Source organism: Mchenga conophoros, linkage group LG12, assembly GCF_057382185.1.
Source record: "Mchenga conophoros isolate Kocher_MC1m ecotype Shallow Benthic linkage group LG12, M_conophoros_male_GT1.1, whole genome shotgun sequence".
Lineage (NCBI taxonomy): Eukaryota > Metazoa > Chordata > Actinopteri > Cichliformes > Cichlidae > Mchenga > Mchenga conophoros.
The window spans coordinates 4,290,231-4,306,452 of NC_140537.1; the positions used below are offsets into that span (position 1 = coordinate 4,290,231).

General features: G+C 43.2%; 3 protein-coding genes across 6 annotated transcripts in view; all 3 read right to left on the minus strand.

The window, feature by feature from the left end:
• Nucleotides 1–24: 24 nt before the first annotated feature.
• On the minus strand, nucleotides 25–1,198 carry crybb2 (crystallin, beta B2). Its single transcript, XM_085293069.1, has 5 exons — nucleotides 1,136–1,198; nucleotides 864–982; nucleotides 542–674; nucleotides 306–448; nucleotides 25–193 (listed from the first exon to the last, which is right to left on the minus strand). Exons 1-5 carry the CDS (start codon nucleotides 1,196–1,198, stop codon nucleotides 25–27), a joined length of 627 nt encoding a protein of 208 aa, XP_085149195.1.
• Nucleotides 1,199–4,818: 3,620 nt separating this feature from the next.
• Nucleotides 4,819–7,406, minus strand: LOC146561920 (beta-crystallin B3-like). 3 transcript variants are annotated; one of them, XM_085293367.1, is made up of 6 exons: nucleotides 7,054–7,406; nucleotides 6,603–6,700; nucleotides 6,231–6,349; nucleotides 5,992–6,124; nucleotides 5,639–5,781; nucleotides 4,819–5,538 (listed from the first exon to the last, which is right to left on the minus strand). In XM_085293367.1, exons 2-6 carry the CDS (start codon nucleotides 6,675–6,677, stop codon nucleotides 5,301–5,303), a joined length of 708 nt encoding a protein of 235 aa, XP_085149493.1. In that variant the 5' UTR covers nucleotides 6,678–6,700; nucleotides 7,054–7,406; the 3' UTR covers nucleotides 4,819–5,300. The 3 variants fall into 3 exon arrangements, with proteins under 3 accessions (XP_085149493.1, XP_085149495.1, XP_085149494.1); XM_085293369.1 differs by lacking the exon at nucleotides 7,054–7,406 and adding an exon at nucleotides 6,958–7,023; XM_085293368.1 differs by lacking the exon at nucleotides 7,054–7,406 and having other exon boundaries at nucleotides 6,603–6,715.
• A 120-nt stretch (nucleotides 7,407–7,526) lies between these two features.
• The window catches only part of LOC146561921 (uncharacterized), a 29,640-nt gene continuing 20,944 nt past the window's right edge, over nucleotides 7,527–16,222 (minus strand). For both annotated transcript variants that reach the window (XM_085293366.1, XM_085293365.1), the window contains exons 7-13: nucleotides 15,235–15,350; nucleotides 12,563–12,728; nucleotides 12,240–12,402; nucleotides 9,612–9,745; nucleotides 9,334–9,476; nucleotides 9,165–9,252; nucleotides 7,527–9,070 (exon numbers count right to left, since the gene is read on the minus strand). In XM_085293366.1, the coding sequence (XP_085149492.1) occupies nucleotides 9,177–9,252; nucleotides 9,334–9,476; nucleotides 9,612–9,745; nucleotides 12,240–12,402; nucleotides 12,563–12,728; nucleotides 15,235–15,350 (798 nt within the window). In that variant the 3' untranslated portion in view covers nucleotides 7,527–9,070; nucleotides 9,165–9,176. The remainder of the gene's footprint in view (nucleotides 9,071–9,164; nucleotides 9,253–9,333; nucleotides 9,477–9,611; nucleotides 9,746–12,239; nucleotides 12,403–12,562; nucleotides 12,729–15,234; nucleotides 15,351–16,222) is intronic.

Here is a 16,222-nt window from a genome sequence, read left to right on the forward strand (position 1 = left end):
TCCTGACAGGAGAGAGTCACAAGCTTAGTTGACGGGATGAAAGGCACCCCTCTGATGCCACTGCATGTCTCTGATGCGCCGGACTGATTGGATCTGAGGGATCTGGGCTCCGAAATCAGTGGTGTCCTTGTACTCCCCCTTCTCAAACAGGTACTGATAGCCTCTGTAGCCTGGATACTGGTAGCCCACCCAGCTGGTGCACCACAAGCAAAGAGAGGGGAAACAAATGTTAGCCAATTAGAGGTCAAAGGGCATGTGGCAGCTATTTCTATGATATACAGCACCTGCTGAGAGGATGGACTCACGTGCCACTCTGGACCCGAACAGAAGAGACCTTCTCCTGGTAGCCGTGTGCGTGAAAGCTGGGGACATCATCATCTATGATTTCTATCTTCTTCCCTGCAAAGCTGGGGTTTTCGTAAAGGACAATCTTGTGCTCCTGGCTGTCCTGATGAATCAGAAGAAAAAAAAATCAAGCCAAGGGTGAGATGTGAAGCAGCTGATTATGGGATGGAGGTATAAATTTGTAAATCTCTCTTACCACTTTAATGGGGCGGAATGCAACAATGGTGTCACTACGCCTGCTGTTGGTCCAGGAATCCCAGCGAGGATACTCGCCCTTCTCAAACACATACTGCTCCCCCTTACAGTTGGCCTGCTCATATCCCACCCATCTGAGAAGACAGAAAACAACAACAACAACCACAACAACAAATGGGGCTGTGATTGATGCAGGGGCTCAGCTGGAAAGATGGTTGGTTGTCTGCTTATCACACATTAAATTTGATTGCTTTTCTCTATTCCATTCCCTCTTTTTTTAGTCATTTGCTAGTTTTCTCTGTCTGTCTCTGACCCACACTCACGGTCCACACAGCACCAGTATGGAGCCCACTTTCTCCACGCCTGCTTCCTGAAGGTTGTTACAGGGACCAGTCAGCTCATGGCAGCGTCCCTGGAAGTTTTCCTGCTCATAGATAACCAGCTGGAAAAGAGGAAAAATTTCTTCTTCTTTTTTAGCTCTTGAAAGGAGTTGTGTTTTTTTGGAAGATAAACAATTGCAAATACGGAGTGCACAGATTTCATGTGAACTTATGTGAACTGGTCTCGCTGCCAGTGTGCGCCTGTCCTCCCTCACCTTAAACGCACTGGTGCCTGGCTGCTGCTGCTTGGATGCAGGACTCTGGTGGTCTGTGGCCATATTGAATGGATAAGGATGATGCTGAAAAGAAACAGGTAAAAGTATAATTCTGAATAATTTTGAGGTATTTCTGTAATTTTTTTTTTTTGGTAGCTTTTTCTAAAATCTGAGAAGCTGTTGATTGATTCTGTTTGCTGTTATTGTTCTAAGTTTCTAAGATTTAACCTAAATTACAGTGGCAAAAAGAAGACAAATACTGATAAATATATATATTAAATTTTTTTTTATAAAATACAGCGTGACGGACATGATCCCCTTACCAGTACCTGTCTGTGCCAGTGTGTTTGTGATGGCACAATGAGCTCAATATATACGGGACGCCCAGGGGTGGAAACTTTGCCAACAGCACCGAGAGTGTCCAAGCTGGCCGGCAGATCGGCCTGCCATAGGCCCAGCAGAATGAAATCAGGGGTCACTGTGCACCCCCACCCAACCCCACCCAACCCCACCCCACCCCACCCCGGAGTGTCACACTCCCACAAAGTTATTTCATTAGTTGTCAGTTTTGTCCAGCCAGTCATTGTTTGATGTCCTCATGATTCAGCACAAACAGTGCCAAGAGACCCACACCTACAATGAGCAGGGAGAGTGAGAGAGAGAAGGACGGTAAAAGATGGGTTTTACCGTGCTGGAGGGATGTGAATAACAGAAGAGATGCTGCTGAACATTTCCATATGTTTGAGTTGATTTTATTTTATTTTTTTACTGTATGGTGTTAAAAAATCAAATCAAATAAAGGCAGATGGTAATGCTGCTGGCTGCAAAGAAAGACAGCAGCTCTAAAGAATGGATTTATGACTTAAACCTGCTGACCATCTACTGGGAGCAATAAAACAGCTCCATAACAATCCATCTTTAACATTTTTATACTTTGGGACAAAGTTTTTAGACACTTCTATTTATACTCTATACTCGTATTTATTTATTTTTTTACATCTACTTTATATTGTTCACAGTGATTCAGATGAAACTAGAGTGATTTCCTACTAAAAATGTGCTCTTATTAGGTGTGTTTGTTATTATTATCATTAAGATCGGTACTTTCACCACAGTAGGATTTCAAATGGATGCTTGAAATGAAGCATCATGCTATCGAGGTGATCTTTTTATTGTTAGTGTTGCTAAAAGGAAACATTTTAATGAGATCATAATGTGCATGCATCACCACGGACAACAGATGAACTGGAGCTGAGATTTTTGGGTTTGAGGTTTTGTGGTGTTGCCTGATGGTCTGTTTCAGCGGTGGCCAAGAGCCTTTGCAGAATTACAATACCAAGCTGCAGCTTTTCAGGGACCTTAAAGGGACATATGAGGCTGAACCAAGACACGGTATATGATAAATAAGGATTATTTTGAACTGCGAATCATTCTAAGCAACTTTATTAGTGTCCAAGAATAAAGAAGAAGAAATTGAATTTGAATTGCTTATAAGTTCCCTACTGAGAGAGACCTCTGTTGTTGTGCGTGAAATCTGTTGAAGTCACTCTTTTAGTATTGTTGTTACAGCTCCCAATGCTCCTGTTACCAGGAACATTTTGGACCATTTTAGAATTTACCTTCCAATTCTGCTCCTGTTGCTCCCTCATGCTGCTTCTTCCTGATGTTCTTGTCTGCTGTGATTGCAACATCTATCACAACTGCAGTCTTCTGCTTTTTATTAACCACCACTGTGTCTGGTTGGTTGACCAGCAGCTGCTGGTCCCACAGGACTTTAGCCCTGTTGTTCTCAACCAGCTTTGATGGTGTCTCGAATTAGAACTTGGGAACTTTGACACTATATGTGGAGTTTTTCTTGGTCCATAACGTTGCAGTCCATTCCTGTGCAGGCTTCTAGTGATTGCCCTCTTTCAGAGTACAATTGCTGGTTTGGCTAAGTCATTCACTAGAGTCTTGGCAGTTGTTCTGGGGTTTTTAGGTACATCTTCGATAGTTTTCTTTCCAGAGTCTTTGAAATTGTTTGGTTCCTACTTCTGCCAGACTTTTTCTGTACTGTGTGGCAAATAATTCTGTCCTCATCTGTATGCAAATTGTCTTTGCCAACATAAAAAGGATTTATTTGACAGCACTCATTGGACTGACAATGCTCAGAACAATGGAAAAGTCCAAGGAGCTCAGTGAAGATCTAAGAAAGAAAGCTAGATTTACACAAGCTGGGAAGATCTCTTGGAGCTAACAGTTAATCAGGTGTGACACCACTTTGCCAAGGTCTGAAAGAACACCAAAACTGTCACCCTCAGATGAGAGGAAATTGTTCACAATGGCCTAGAACAATTCAGAAACCACAAAGGATCAAATCTGTCATGAACCGGAAACTGCTGAAACCCCAGCGTCACTGTCTACAGGAAGCCAGTTTTACCTCGCCATGGACTGAGTGGTAACCAACCAAAGAAGAAGGCCCTGCTCCAAAATCAACACCATCAAGCTCAACTGTAATTTGCAGCTGCCCAAATGTACAAACGAAATGCCTTCTGGAAGTTTTATGGTCAGTCAAGACAAAGACAGAGAGCTTTTCTGCCACAATAACAAAAGGTATGGTTATGGGAGCAAAAGTCAGTCTTTCAAATGCTCTACCCAAAGTCAAGCATGGTGATAGCATCATCCTGTGGTACAGCATGACTCTGCTGCCAGTGGTACTGGTACATTGCACAAAGTGGATGGAATATATTCAAAGTCAATAAAGATGTATGCTGTACAAACGTTCCACCCTTGAAAATATTGTATACGACTTGTATTTCCAAAACACAAAACACGACTCTTTCAGGGAACACATTACACAGACAGATAATGTAACACAGTTACATCCAATCATTAGAACCGAAGGAGTCCTGCAATCAAATCCAGTGACTGGCTGCTTTTATGAGCCAGATGGTCCGTCTGAGAAACAGTCAACGACTTTGTCGATTAAAGACATGCTGACTGCGACTGTTTTGTTGGGATGTTATGTTCACTTGACTACACTTGATGTAGTCAAGTGTAGTCAAGTACACTCAGGAAATGATTGTATGACTAATCAATAGTTAATTTGTTTTTCATGCGATTATGGGCAGTAAATCTGGGCTCAATATCCGGTTGCACACTCACAGGATTGACAAATCCTTGAGTAAAATTGCTTGCTTTCTGACAACAGTGAGGTTGTTTGTGGCTCATTTCAGATGTGTTTTGTGTGTGTGTGTGCGTGTTTGAAAGCCTCATGTTTAAGTGAAAATTCTAGTCCAGGGAAACGATGCTGAGGCAGAAATTGCCAGAATCTTCTCATGATCGCGTATGATTGAGTTATTGATGATCAGCTGCATGTTTTCTGCAAGTATTATGCATAAACTTCAGGTCTGTGTCTCTTATCTCTGCTCTCCCTCTTTTACATGATTAAAACTTTGCACTTTGTAGAAAAATAGAGAAAATGCTCCAGTCAGTGTTGTGAGGGAAAAGTGTGCTTTGTTTTAAAAACCGCATGCATGTGTGCTTTTACATTTGGACTGATTTTTTTTCTCTTATTATGCTAAACCTGAACTTAACACTAGTATAATAGTGTTAAATAGGTACACTGGAGTAACTGCATGCTCTCAGTGTTCACCTTGTGACCATTAACCACCAAATGCACAATGAAGACTAAGGGAAGGGAATGCAGCGCACTCTGTTTTAATAGCAAGCATACATACAGCATGACATCATTTCCATTTCTGTTAGGCAAACGCGTATCCACATATGCATTGAATAAGTCATGTGTTCCTAATGCTCGATGAGGTTTTCAGCTGTCTGACTAGAATAGGAAAACACATGCAATGAAAGCGGCACACATCTGCAGCTTATCTCGAGGAAAACTATCTGCCAGATGTAGGCTGCATTATCTCCACATAGATGTCAGTGTGACATCTCTGATAGTGTTTTTATTTTGTTTCCAAACCTTTAGTTAAAGCCATCTCCACCTTGACTTGAAGTACAACATCACCAATAAACTCCAGGTCAAACAACTTTTATTCGCCACTGATACATACATGGCACTCCTCACTGGGCACAAGCAGCGTTTGCCGTGGTTAGGTTAAGGCAGAGGGCAGGCACTGTCGGCAGCGTGGGGAAGGCTGTGGGAGGCAGGCGAGGGTCCTGCTCAGCTGGCTCCAGCTGTAGCAGGAGGGGCAGGAGGTGCTGGGGCAGGGTCGGGATCAGGAGCCGGAGCTGGATCGGGAACGATGAAACAGCCCCTCTTGTGCCACTGCATGTCTCGCACACGTCGGACAGACTGGATCTGGGGAGCGGGGGCCTCCCAGTCATTCCAATGCTTGAAATCTCCTCGCTCAAAGACAAACTGCCGACCCCTGTAGCCTGGGTACATGTAGCCAACCCATCTGGAGGAAGGAGAAACAGACAAAATGTGAGGTGTGTCGCAGAAAAACACCCAGAAGGCAGTGCGATGTGGTTTAGATAAGGGTGCGCTGAGGATCTTACGTTCCATTGAGAGCTTTGATGCTTGCTACACGGTCCTGAAAACCATGGCCCCACAAACTGGGCACATCATCGTCAACGATCTCCATCTTTCTGCCAGTAAAACTTGGATTCTCATACAGGTGCAGCTTGTGTTCAGCACCATCCTGAACACAAAAATTACACAAATGTCACCAGGGTGTAGTCTGAATGTGTGCGTGTGTTTGTAGACACTGATTCAGTAAAGCAATCATTTAAAATGTGTCAGGAGGTAAAAATACAACGGGCAAAGGTTACGTGTAAACAGCTCGTGTCAAATATTCTTCACATATCTGTGTGACTGCATCATGAGCTTTGTATGTAAACTAGTCACGCACCACTTTGAGTGGCCTTAGAGACAAGAGGGAGTAGCTGTTCTGACTGTTGGTCCAGGTGTCCCAGCGTGGATACTCTCCTTTCTCCAGAATAAACTGCTCCCCTGTGAACCCATGCCGATCATAACCCACCCAGCTGAGGGGAAAAGAGAAGATCCGAGTTTACCAGCATGACAAGCTTGCCTAACAAGTTATCTTCTACATTTTCTTATATGAATAATCTCACATGCGGCATTACTTACGGTCCTGACTCAACAATCACAGAGCTGACCTTCTGCAGTCCCTTCTCTGTCACATCTTTACACTCTGCAGAAAACTCTGCCTTGCAGCCCTGAAAATTTTCAAACTCAAACAGCACCACCTGGAAACACAGAAACAAAAGGCATTCCATAAACTAACACAGACTCCTTTCAGTTTCCCCTGGGAGCTTAAGATAACAGCCTCCATATAGAAAATAGACATGACATAGGCTGAGCTTAAAAATAACTCAAACTGTCAGGTTCAGCAGATGATGCAGGTACATCTGTGACCAATAGCTGGGCAGCGAAATACACCTGTATAAAGGTGAACCCTGGGAGCAGTTCTTCTATGAGCAAACCAAGTTGTTCCAGTACCTTGTATGTGGCTCCAGCTCCACCCTGGCTCTTCCCAGCAGCTAGCTGCTCCGGGGCACTTTGCTGCTCCGACATCCTCCTGATCCACTGCTCCTCCACTTTTTGGCAGCAGCACACACATAGAAAAAGCACCGTCCGTCACACATTCATACATGGACACACACACACACACACACACACACACACACACGAGAGAAGCTTAATGTCTAAGCTGCAATTGTAGAATACATCCTTGAGCAGGAGGACTTTTTTTAAGCCTCAGCAGTAATAATTTACCTGATAAGAGTTTGTTTTTCGAGTATGAACACACATTTTCTTCATCACGTGCAATACTTAATAACAAACTCCACCAAACCTGAGTCTTCCCCGGTGCAGCACCACTGAACTCCTTTGCAATGGCATTATTACACCATGGTGATTGATAAGTATGTGTCCAGTAGGAGGCTTTTACCTGGGTATGCCTGCTAGGAAGCTGTAGTGTCCCTCTTTTTTCGCTGCCACTTGGTGTTTGGTGGGGTTGAGCCATTAGACCGCAGGGATGGTGGGGGGGGGGTATTTATGGTTTATTTCTGGCCACAACAGCAGAAAAGGGGGAGCTGTTGATACAGCAAGTCTGTCGCTCACATTGTGTCCGTAACGCTGCCTCTCAATAGGCAGCTGTGTTGGCACACGCTGCCCTGCCTATCTGCCTGGCTGCCAGCAGGCGTTGTGTGTGGGCACACAGAGAGAGAGCCAAGAGGATTCAGCAAACGGCCCTACTCAGCATAAACACACACACACACACACACACACTCATTCACCCAATCTCAACTACACAAGAGTTCCTCGTGCCTTTTTTGTGTACTAAAAATAAGTAACTTGATTCAAGAAATACCCAGAACAATGCAGTTTTTCATGTTACATGAGGCTGTGACACAAGTCAAGTATATTTTATTAAGAATTTATTCACTTTAGGACACTGGCCAGTACAACACAGTGCAATATAGACCTTTCCTTTTGAATTAAAAAAAAAAAAAAAAAAAAAGGGCATAAAAATTAACCCTTGAATTTTATGACAAAGTAAAACATCCATGTACATACACACCAGGGACAATCACTCTGAAGCCTCGATCAACACATTCACTTGCATTGCACGAGCAGGCCGACGATACAGAAGATGAGACCAGAGGGGAAGGGGTGGTGGTGGGTGGGTGTCTGTGCTGTAGTGCGTCAAGTGACAAAGTGCTTTACTGAAGCGTGGAGAAAGTAGGGAGATGGCAAATGTGGAGAGGAAGACGGAGATGAGGCGTAGCTGAAGTTCAAATGTTCACATTAGTTTGGTGCATTACAGGACTCGTTTACATTGTAGTGAATGAACCGTCCCCTTCCCTGGAGTAGTGTAAGTCAACATCTAGGTCCTCTGAACCAGTCAGCGAGAGCCAAGCCTGATGTGACAGCAAAGATTGTACATGCATGGATAATGAGTGACAAAAACGAAAGGGAAATTGCACATACTGGGAAATAAAAACAGTATTGTCAGGACATGATCGAGAAGTAGGTGAGTATGGCTTAAATTAGATGCTCGCAGCTACAATCTACTAAAGAAGGGGAAGATGGGCTGATTAGTGTTTTTATAAAAGACTGAGGAGTGTGTTTGTGCTGATTAGGAGTGTGCATGATTGACAGATACAAAGCTGCTTGTCCCATCCCTCTTACACATTGACAAAAAGATAAATCACAAAAAAATATATACACAGTATGCAGCAACTGCACCCCTGTTAGGTTGTGTAACTGTATCAAAGTGAACAGCTCTGCTGTAGTGATGCATCCTTTCCAAAACGAGTTCTCCACCTTTGTTAAATCAATGAGGATACAAATATAACATCTCCTGATTACAGATACTAACATGAGCAGCACCCCCGTGGACGATCAAGACCGTGGAGGTTTGTTCTCAATACGCAGAAATCATTAGTGTCTGAAATGTCATCCTATGGCAAAGTTTGTGTGACTCCAATCAGCAACCTCTGCAGATAACACATACATGGCTAGCCTGTACATTAGCTCAGTAAAGAGGAAACTGGATGCAAAGGATTGGCTGGATTGTCCTCCAGCATGCGATGAAGCTCGTCCAGGAAAAGGAGGTGCTGTGTCTTCCCGACTCCTCCTGGTCCCTCTTTAAAGTGTTCGTGTGAAGTTCGTTTTGGAGCCCCTGTGTTCAAGCATGAAATGGAGTAAGCAGACCAGCCTGATGTTTTTCCTCCATGCTCGTTTTTCTTTTTCCATAGGACAGAGACTTCCCCCCCAAAAAGGCACCATGCACATTTACCGACCCAGATGAGAAGAGAGAGAGAGAGAGAGAAAAAAAAGTGGGGGGGTTTAAAAAAAAACCAAAAAAAAAAATCATCAGCAGCTGTAGATTCAACCTCCTCCTACTCTCTGGGTCAAACGTTAAGGCTTCTGTTTCACACAGATTCATCTGTTAAGGCAACCTTCAGGAGACAGACAGAGATAAGTATGAGAACCGCTGCTGTTTATTTGTTACAAAACAAGAAGACACACAGAAGAGCCAAAAACCTAGCTCACCTTATTATTTACTTAGCTCTCACTTTCATACTGACTCAGGCGTTTCTTGGATTTCAGCTCTTTCAACCACTGGGGTGAATCCTCCTGGCTACAAAGTAAGATAAACGATGAGTCGACAAATTCTCGCAAGTATAAAATAAACGTTTTGTGTTCAGCTGATGTTGCTTACCCATTTTCTTTCCCGCCAGAGGGGGGCAGCACACGCGCTGCCCTGGGGAGAAAAGGGGACTTGGGAGAGCGAGACAGCTGGGAGGGAGAGGGAGCAGGTCCATCAGTTTGATTGTCAGAGTCCCCCCTCTTCTTCAGCTGTGCCTGACAGAAAAAGCGATGCATTACAAAGAGTTTGCTAAAAAGTCAGTGCGAGTTTAAAATAAGAGAAGGCTCTGTGAAATAAAACTGCAACATGACAAACAATGCCAGGAGGTGAACGCACAGTTCCTGGCTCACCTTTAAAGCTGAAGGGTCCATGCCAGGGAACAGGGCGACCCTCTGTGGCTGTGACGCAACAGCCGGTGCAGCATCAGCTCCTCTGGGCTTCTCCTCAGAGTCTGAGTCATCGTCTTTACTCTCAGCCTTTGCCTCTGTCGAACGGTGAGCACATATTAACAGGTACTTTCCACCAAATGTCCTGTAATCTCCCCCTAGAGCTTATGTGCAGCAAGTGTAGAAGCTCCTCCAGGGATTTTTAAATTTGCATTTCCACAACAGGGCTTCAGCTTTGGGAGGTTTAAGCAAATTAATTAAAACAAACAAGTAAAGATCTCAAATTCCCTTGGTTATTGTTCGCAACAAAAATGAACCAACCCTGGTCGTCATGTTAATTTATTAGCCCGAGTATTTCCACCACAAAATACAAGGAAACCAACTTGCACCGAAATGCTGGTAGAAATATTAAATGGTTCCTGTTTCAAACTGAAACTTCCTGAAACTTCAACTACCCAGTGAGGACTTATGAATCAGATTCCTGGAATAAATGAAATTGATGTTCCTGGAACTGAATTCAGTCCACGGTCTATCTGGAAAAATTGCATTTAGGGGAACATCATAAGCCTTCTATTCCCTGGGAAAAGTTGTTGTGGTTGGAAAAGTTCTTTGTGTGATTTGGGAGCCAGTTAAGAGAGTGCAGGGAGGGAGTAGGGCTGCCACAAATTTTGATAGACGACTAGTCACCGATTATTTTTGCGATTAGTCGACTAATCAGATCATCATCCATTGGACGTAAAACGTACAGCTTATTGCACCAGCAGCATCTGCTCTTATATAACTATCATTAGCTTACAGCTTTAAGTGTTTAAGGTCTGTGCTAACTAAAAATAAAGACAAGATGATAGTTTATTAAATTTTAATGAAATTTGCAGATTGTTTCGGTGAAGTTTAATAAACTCCTTGCTATCTAAAATATAACAGGACACCGGAGTAAATTCTCCAGCATCTCACACTTCTGATAATCAGCTGTCTGCTTGACGTTTATTCACCTGTGTAAAAACTATAACTTTAATCTCAGACAAACCGTTTTACTCAGGAACAACTAAAATACTGAAAAAAGCCAAACAATAACATTTTAAGTTATCTAAGTGACTTATATATCATGTTTAACCTGAGTAGCGAAAGACGGCGGTGGGTTTGAAAACGATTTGCCAGGAGTCCGGTGTTCTCACGGCTCTAGTGAGCCTTGCCCCCGGCTAACTATCGAGCTAGTGGGTAACAGACGTCTCTGAAAATGTCGGGGCGCTTTTGAGAATATGTGGTGTCTTGATAAACTGAGCAGATATTTGAGGTTTACACAGCTACATTCTCGCCTGAAATATGTTAAACATTTATTTTGTGACCCAGAAAGAATAATAAGAGTAATATTAAAACTAACCAGCTGCCGCCATTGTTGGAAACTGAGCATGTCACTACCCGATCCGTACCGGAAACCCGATCGGTACCCCGCATGCGCGAAAGGTTTCTACTTCCGGTCGTAGCGTTTTACGATAGTTATGGGTCAGAGTATCTGTTAAGAATAACAAGTATATCTTAAAATGTTTGCAATAATGAAGCATTTCAGTACAATGTAGACAAAATCGAAAAATAAAAATAAAGTTACGGATCAGGACTCTCCGATCCTTACTGCGCATGTGCAGATGTTTTCTTCTTCTTCTTCTGTTCGTTTAATGGCAGTTTACTCCCCAGTGAACGAGGATACCGCCACCTGCTGACCGAGCGAATAAACCCTATTATAAACTGAATTAGCGTCATTACAAACGTGTGTTAAATCTGATTTAGCGATAGTCGAGTGTGTTTATGCTTGTCTGTGAGGAGAGGATTGTTGGAATAGTGATGATGATGTGCGCTATCACTGTCAATTGTCAGTAAACACTTAATCTGGCTGATGAATCTACACGTGAGATATTACAAAGTCTGCATTATTAACTCTGTCATTAGGCGCCATTCTTCTTATTTTACGGCGCTGTTGCTCAATCGGGGGACGCTCTCTGTTGAGGAGAAAAGCATGAATTTCTTTGTATACGGATTATCCATTGTTTAAATGTCCCGGGCAGTCGAAAAGGAGGCAGAGCTGTTGAGAAATGCTAGGAGCTAACTGGCCGCTAACCGTATCATTCAAATATATTGAATGACGCAATGTTGGCAAAGAGAGGAAGTGACGTAAGATTTGCGCATGCGGGGTACCGATCGGGTTTCCGGTACGGATCAGGTAGTGACAGAGCAGGGCTGCCCTATGAATTCTGGGACACAGCTTCTTCTTCGGGGTTTAACGGCAGCTGGCATCCTTGTACATGCAGTGCTGCCATCTTCTGTTTCAGTCCGTTATTACACTCTTAAATCCTACTACTTATTCCTGTGTCTTTTGGGATCTTACAAAGCTTCAAACGACGCGTCGACTATTAAATCAGTCGTCGACGATTTTGATAGTCGACGTAATCGTGACTAGTCGACTAATCGTGGCAGCCCTAGGAGGGAGGTGAACTTTTGAGAGACTCTAGATTAAAGGCATGTATGGACAACAGAACTGCACTTTGGAGTCTGCATATCTAGAACCTTATTCATTCATGAGCATTAATGAGTAGTAACCTGTGGAGTCTCTGTAGAGCCAGTCCTCAGTGGTTCCTCCCTCACCCTCTGCTTGTGCAGCACTCTGACGTGTAGCCCTGGTGGGTCGTGTCCGCGGCGCTCGTTTCTTCCCCAGCTGGGCTCTAGAGCGGAGCACGCTGGTATCTAACAGGGTGGTCGGAGCCTGGATATCAAAACACAAAAAGAAAACACGAGACAAAATGTATAAACACAGCATAATAAAGAAGACGTGTGTCACCATAGTGAAGACAGAGCAGACTTTACTGACTTAAACCGGCTCATTTGGTAACGTTCAAAAGGATTGAGCTGTGTTTAGCACTTACGTCAGGGAAAGAGAGCGGCTGGCTCTCAGGTGGGGATGAGGGAGGGAGGCCATCCAGACTGCTGCTTTCAAACGGTGAAGCAACATCACCTGGTGTGTGTGCTGGAGTTGGCTTTTTCGGTGAAGGACTGAGATTACTTTCTGAGCTGGGAGTCGCAGGTGTCAGACTGTCGATGATTAGCATAAACAAGATCTTTGAAACGTCTGAAAACAGCTGCGTGGATTAAGTAACCACAGGATCTCATCATTTCATCAAAACCATGACAACAGTGAAAACAGTGAACCCTAGTAAAGTGAACTGTGTAGAGTGTGTGTTCAGACTTTTAAGAACTTACTCTCCTTTATTATTATCATCAGTGCTCAGTATTTTTGTGATGTTATGTTCTGACCACATGAGGTCAGTAATGGATCGCAAAGTAATGCAATGAAGCGAGAAGAACAATCTGTTGTTCCACCTGAAGTTATTTCAGCTCCGCTGTGGGTTTCTATTAAACCTTTACACACATTTCACTCCTGCATGCTGTTGCTACATAGGCAATATTTATTGGATTACATCATGTTTGGATTTCGTCTTTTTTAAGGTAAACGATCTTTTGTGTTGTTGAATGGGCCGCTGATTTTCTGGTCTTCTTCAAACATTATCACCATAGTATTTAATCATTTTGGATCAACTTGTTTGATTTTATTTAAGATCTTTAATAAACTTTTTATTGTGCTATTATGCTAACTAAAGTTCTTCTTTCATCAGGCTTTAATCATTTATAAACAAAAATGACACTGATTTGTCAGAGTCGAACATTTTATAGATTGTGACTTATTAAACATCTCAGCTCAGGCGGTGCAATGTCAGCAAACATATGAAGAGATTAATGCGTCAGGGTTTAAAAAAAAATCACTCTGCCTTTCATTCTAATCCGCTGGTCTCGCAATGGCAGCCGTTTGTCTTTGGGTGGTGTGTGGCCTTCAGTCTCAAAAGGCCACGCCTTTTCAGGTGTGGATAAAGCTTGTGCCTGTGGAGACTTGACTGGTCATCACTCTATTGCCGCTTGAACTCTTGACTCCTGGTTTTAATGTAGGATTATTAATAATTAAAAATAAAACTCCCTTTTGTCTGATGCTGATCTTAAAGCACATGTCTGTTAATAAAAATCATCTTTCCCATTTCACTGCTTCCAAAGTGTTTTGAATTAACATTTTACAGTGCAGTCTCACACAGTCGTACAAGTATTGGCCATATCTTTGTTTGTTTGTTTTAAATCAGGGATGTCATGTACACATTTACTCCTTCTGATACCTTAATATGAGAAGGAGAAGAGCAATTTCAGCAGGACATCTCAGTATTTTGAACATGATAAAGTAATGCTGATGTAGGAAACAAAAGAAATTTATCTGAATGACTTCAATTGTAAGAAATACATGTTCTGGTAGCTGTAGCTCATCACAGAAAATGTCATTTCTAAAAAATGTGTGTATCCATTGTAACAACAGAAATTTCTGTAATAAAATAGTGATATTATAATGCAGTTAAAAGTTCAAAATGTATGTCTTCCTTCACATTTTCCAAAGCTGTGTAGTGAGGCAGGAGTAGGGATGGGTACCGGTGTCCGGTGTTCTGACATAAATGGTAGTAACCAGACCGAAAAGCAGCGCACATTTCGGTGCTTTTTTTTCCTGAGCTGTGATACACTTCTAGCCAATCATTTTACGTTTCCGAGGATAGTAGGCGGGGCCAGGTACGTACGTTCTGTTAGAGCAGAGCTACAGATTAAAAATGTCCAAGGTGAAGCGGTCAAAAGTCTGGCTGTACTTCACAGCAAAATATGCAAACTCAGCAGCCTGCAACAAGTGCTTTAAGCTGATACTGTGATACTGTCAAAGGAGGTAACTCCTCAAATCCGATGAAACACCTGGCGACGCATAGCGTTTTTTTTAAAAGCCCAGAAATGCGCCGTATTTGATAGCTTGCTGCGAGACCTCACACCGAGCACATCTACTGTGGGTGGGTTGCCTGTTATGCAACATCCTCCAAAAACACGAAGAGGAGAGTCCTGGCCCCTAGCCCTGCCAGTGTAGCAGAAATGATGACGGATGATGGTGGCAGCAGCCGTTCTTCTCTGCGTGAGTAGCTAATTTACGTTGAGTAGGCTAACCACGTTATTACATTAATGCATGTAAGGTGAACTAGCAAACATCATCATAGCTACATGCTGTCCTCTTGTTTGATGGCAGATGCTCCCTTCACCCTGGCCAAAAAGGCTAAAATGACCAAAGAAAAAGTGGAAAACAGTTAAACATGAGAGGTTTTGGACAAAGTTTGTGTTTTTTCCATTGTTTAAGCACTGCTTCCAGCCAAGAGTGATACCATATATGCCCCATAGCTGCAGAAAAGGCTAACATTGTTATCTTTTTACAAAAAACAGCTGAACATGAGAGGTTTTTGGACCAATTTGTGTTCTCCATTCTTTAAGCACCGGTTTGAGCACCGGCACCGTTTCAAAAGTACCGATTTGGCACCGGTATCGGATAAAACCTAAACGATACCCATCCCTAGGCAGGAGTGTTGGCCAGCCCAACCCTGGCCTCTCTTCTAAGTTAGTTGTTTTGAAGTAGCCTAGACATTTTTAATTTACCTAGTTTAGTTGTATTTGCATGTCATTTTTATTGTATATTTACCTATCATCAGTGCGTAGTCCCGTCTCCCAGGTCCCATACTGACTGTCAGTCTCACGGACCGGTGTTTCTGAGCCCTTCACCTCCTCTTCACCACTGACACTTTGCTTCTGCTGTACCTAGGGGAAAAAACAGAAGAGCAATGAATGATGACAACCAGCTTGAGAGACATGAATAGCTAAAAATCAGTGGGGTGCAGTGAACAAGTCTTTAATATCTGTGGACCATTCACATCCCTAATAGGAAGCCAAGCAACAAAACATTAATGAATGATAAAGTGTAATAGTAGCTAATTGACATCATAACTAAAATTACTTCTGAAGAGCACACAGTGTTGCTGATAGAGCAGCATGCTGCTGAGCTTGAGCAGCCACCAGTGGTAAGACGGGTAATGGAAGGTGAAGGGATGAGTTAATGGAGACAGAACCAGAGTGGGGACAGAGATGGTGGTGGGCGGCTGGGTGATCGAGTGTGTTTTTTCTGCCTACTGAACCATGCCTCTTTTAATGAGGCGGGCACAGAGGACATACTGTCTCAAACCCACACGGAGCTCACAGAGGCAGAAGAACTGATAAGCCTGGCCTATATAGAACAAAACAATAGAAAATCATTCTGTCCTCAGATGTTGCCTAAGGGCTGGACAAAGAAATCTGATACACCTGGCTCTGTAATTGCCCAGGCCCCTTAACAGCGAGAGCAGCTCAGTAGTTGTGCTTATATGAGCACGGAGGGCAGATTAGAGCACTCGTACTTGAAGCTTTGTGAATGTTTTCTTTGTGTATATAAGAGCAGAGACGCAGGGGTGCTGCAAAACAGGTGTAAGAATGAGCACATGAGGAAGAGTGTGACTGTGTGAAATTCTGATTGAGGGAAAACAAAACAGCTGAAGAAAGTGTGAGAGTGAGGAAAAAACACAGGACATCATTCATCAGCGAAGCCCTTCCCAACAGGAAAAGTGAAAACAGCCAGAATGGCATTCAACAATACTCCC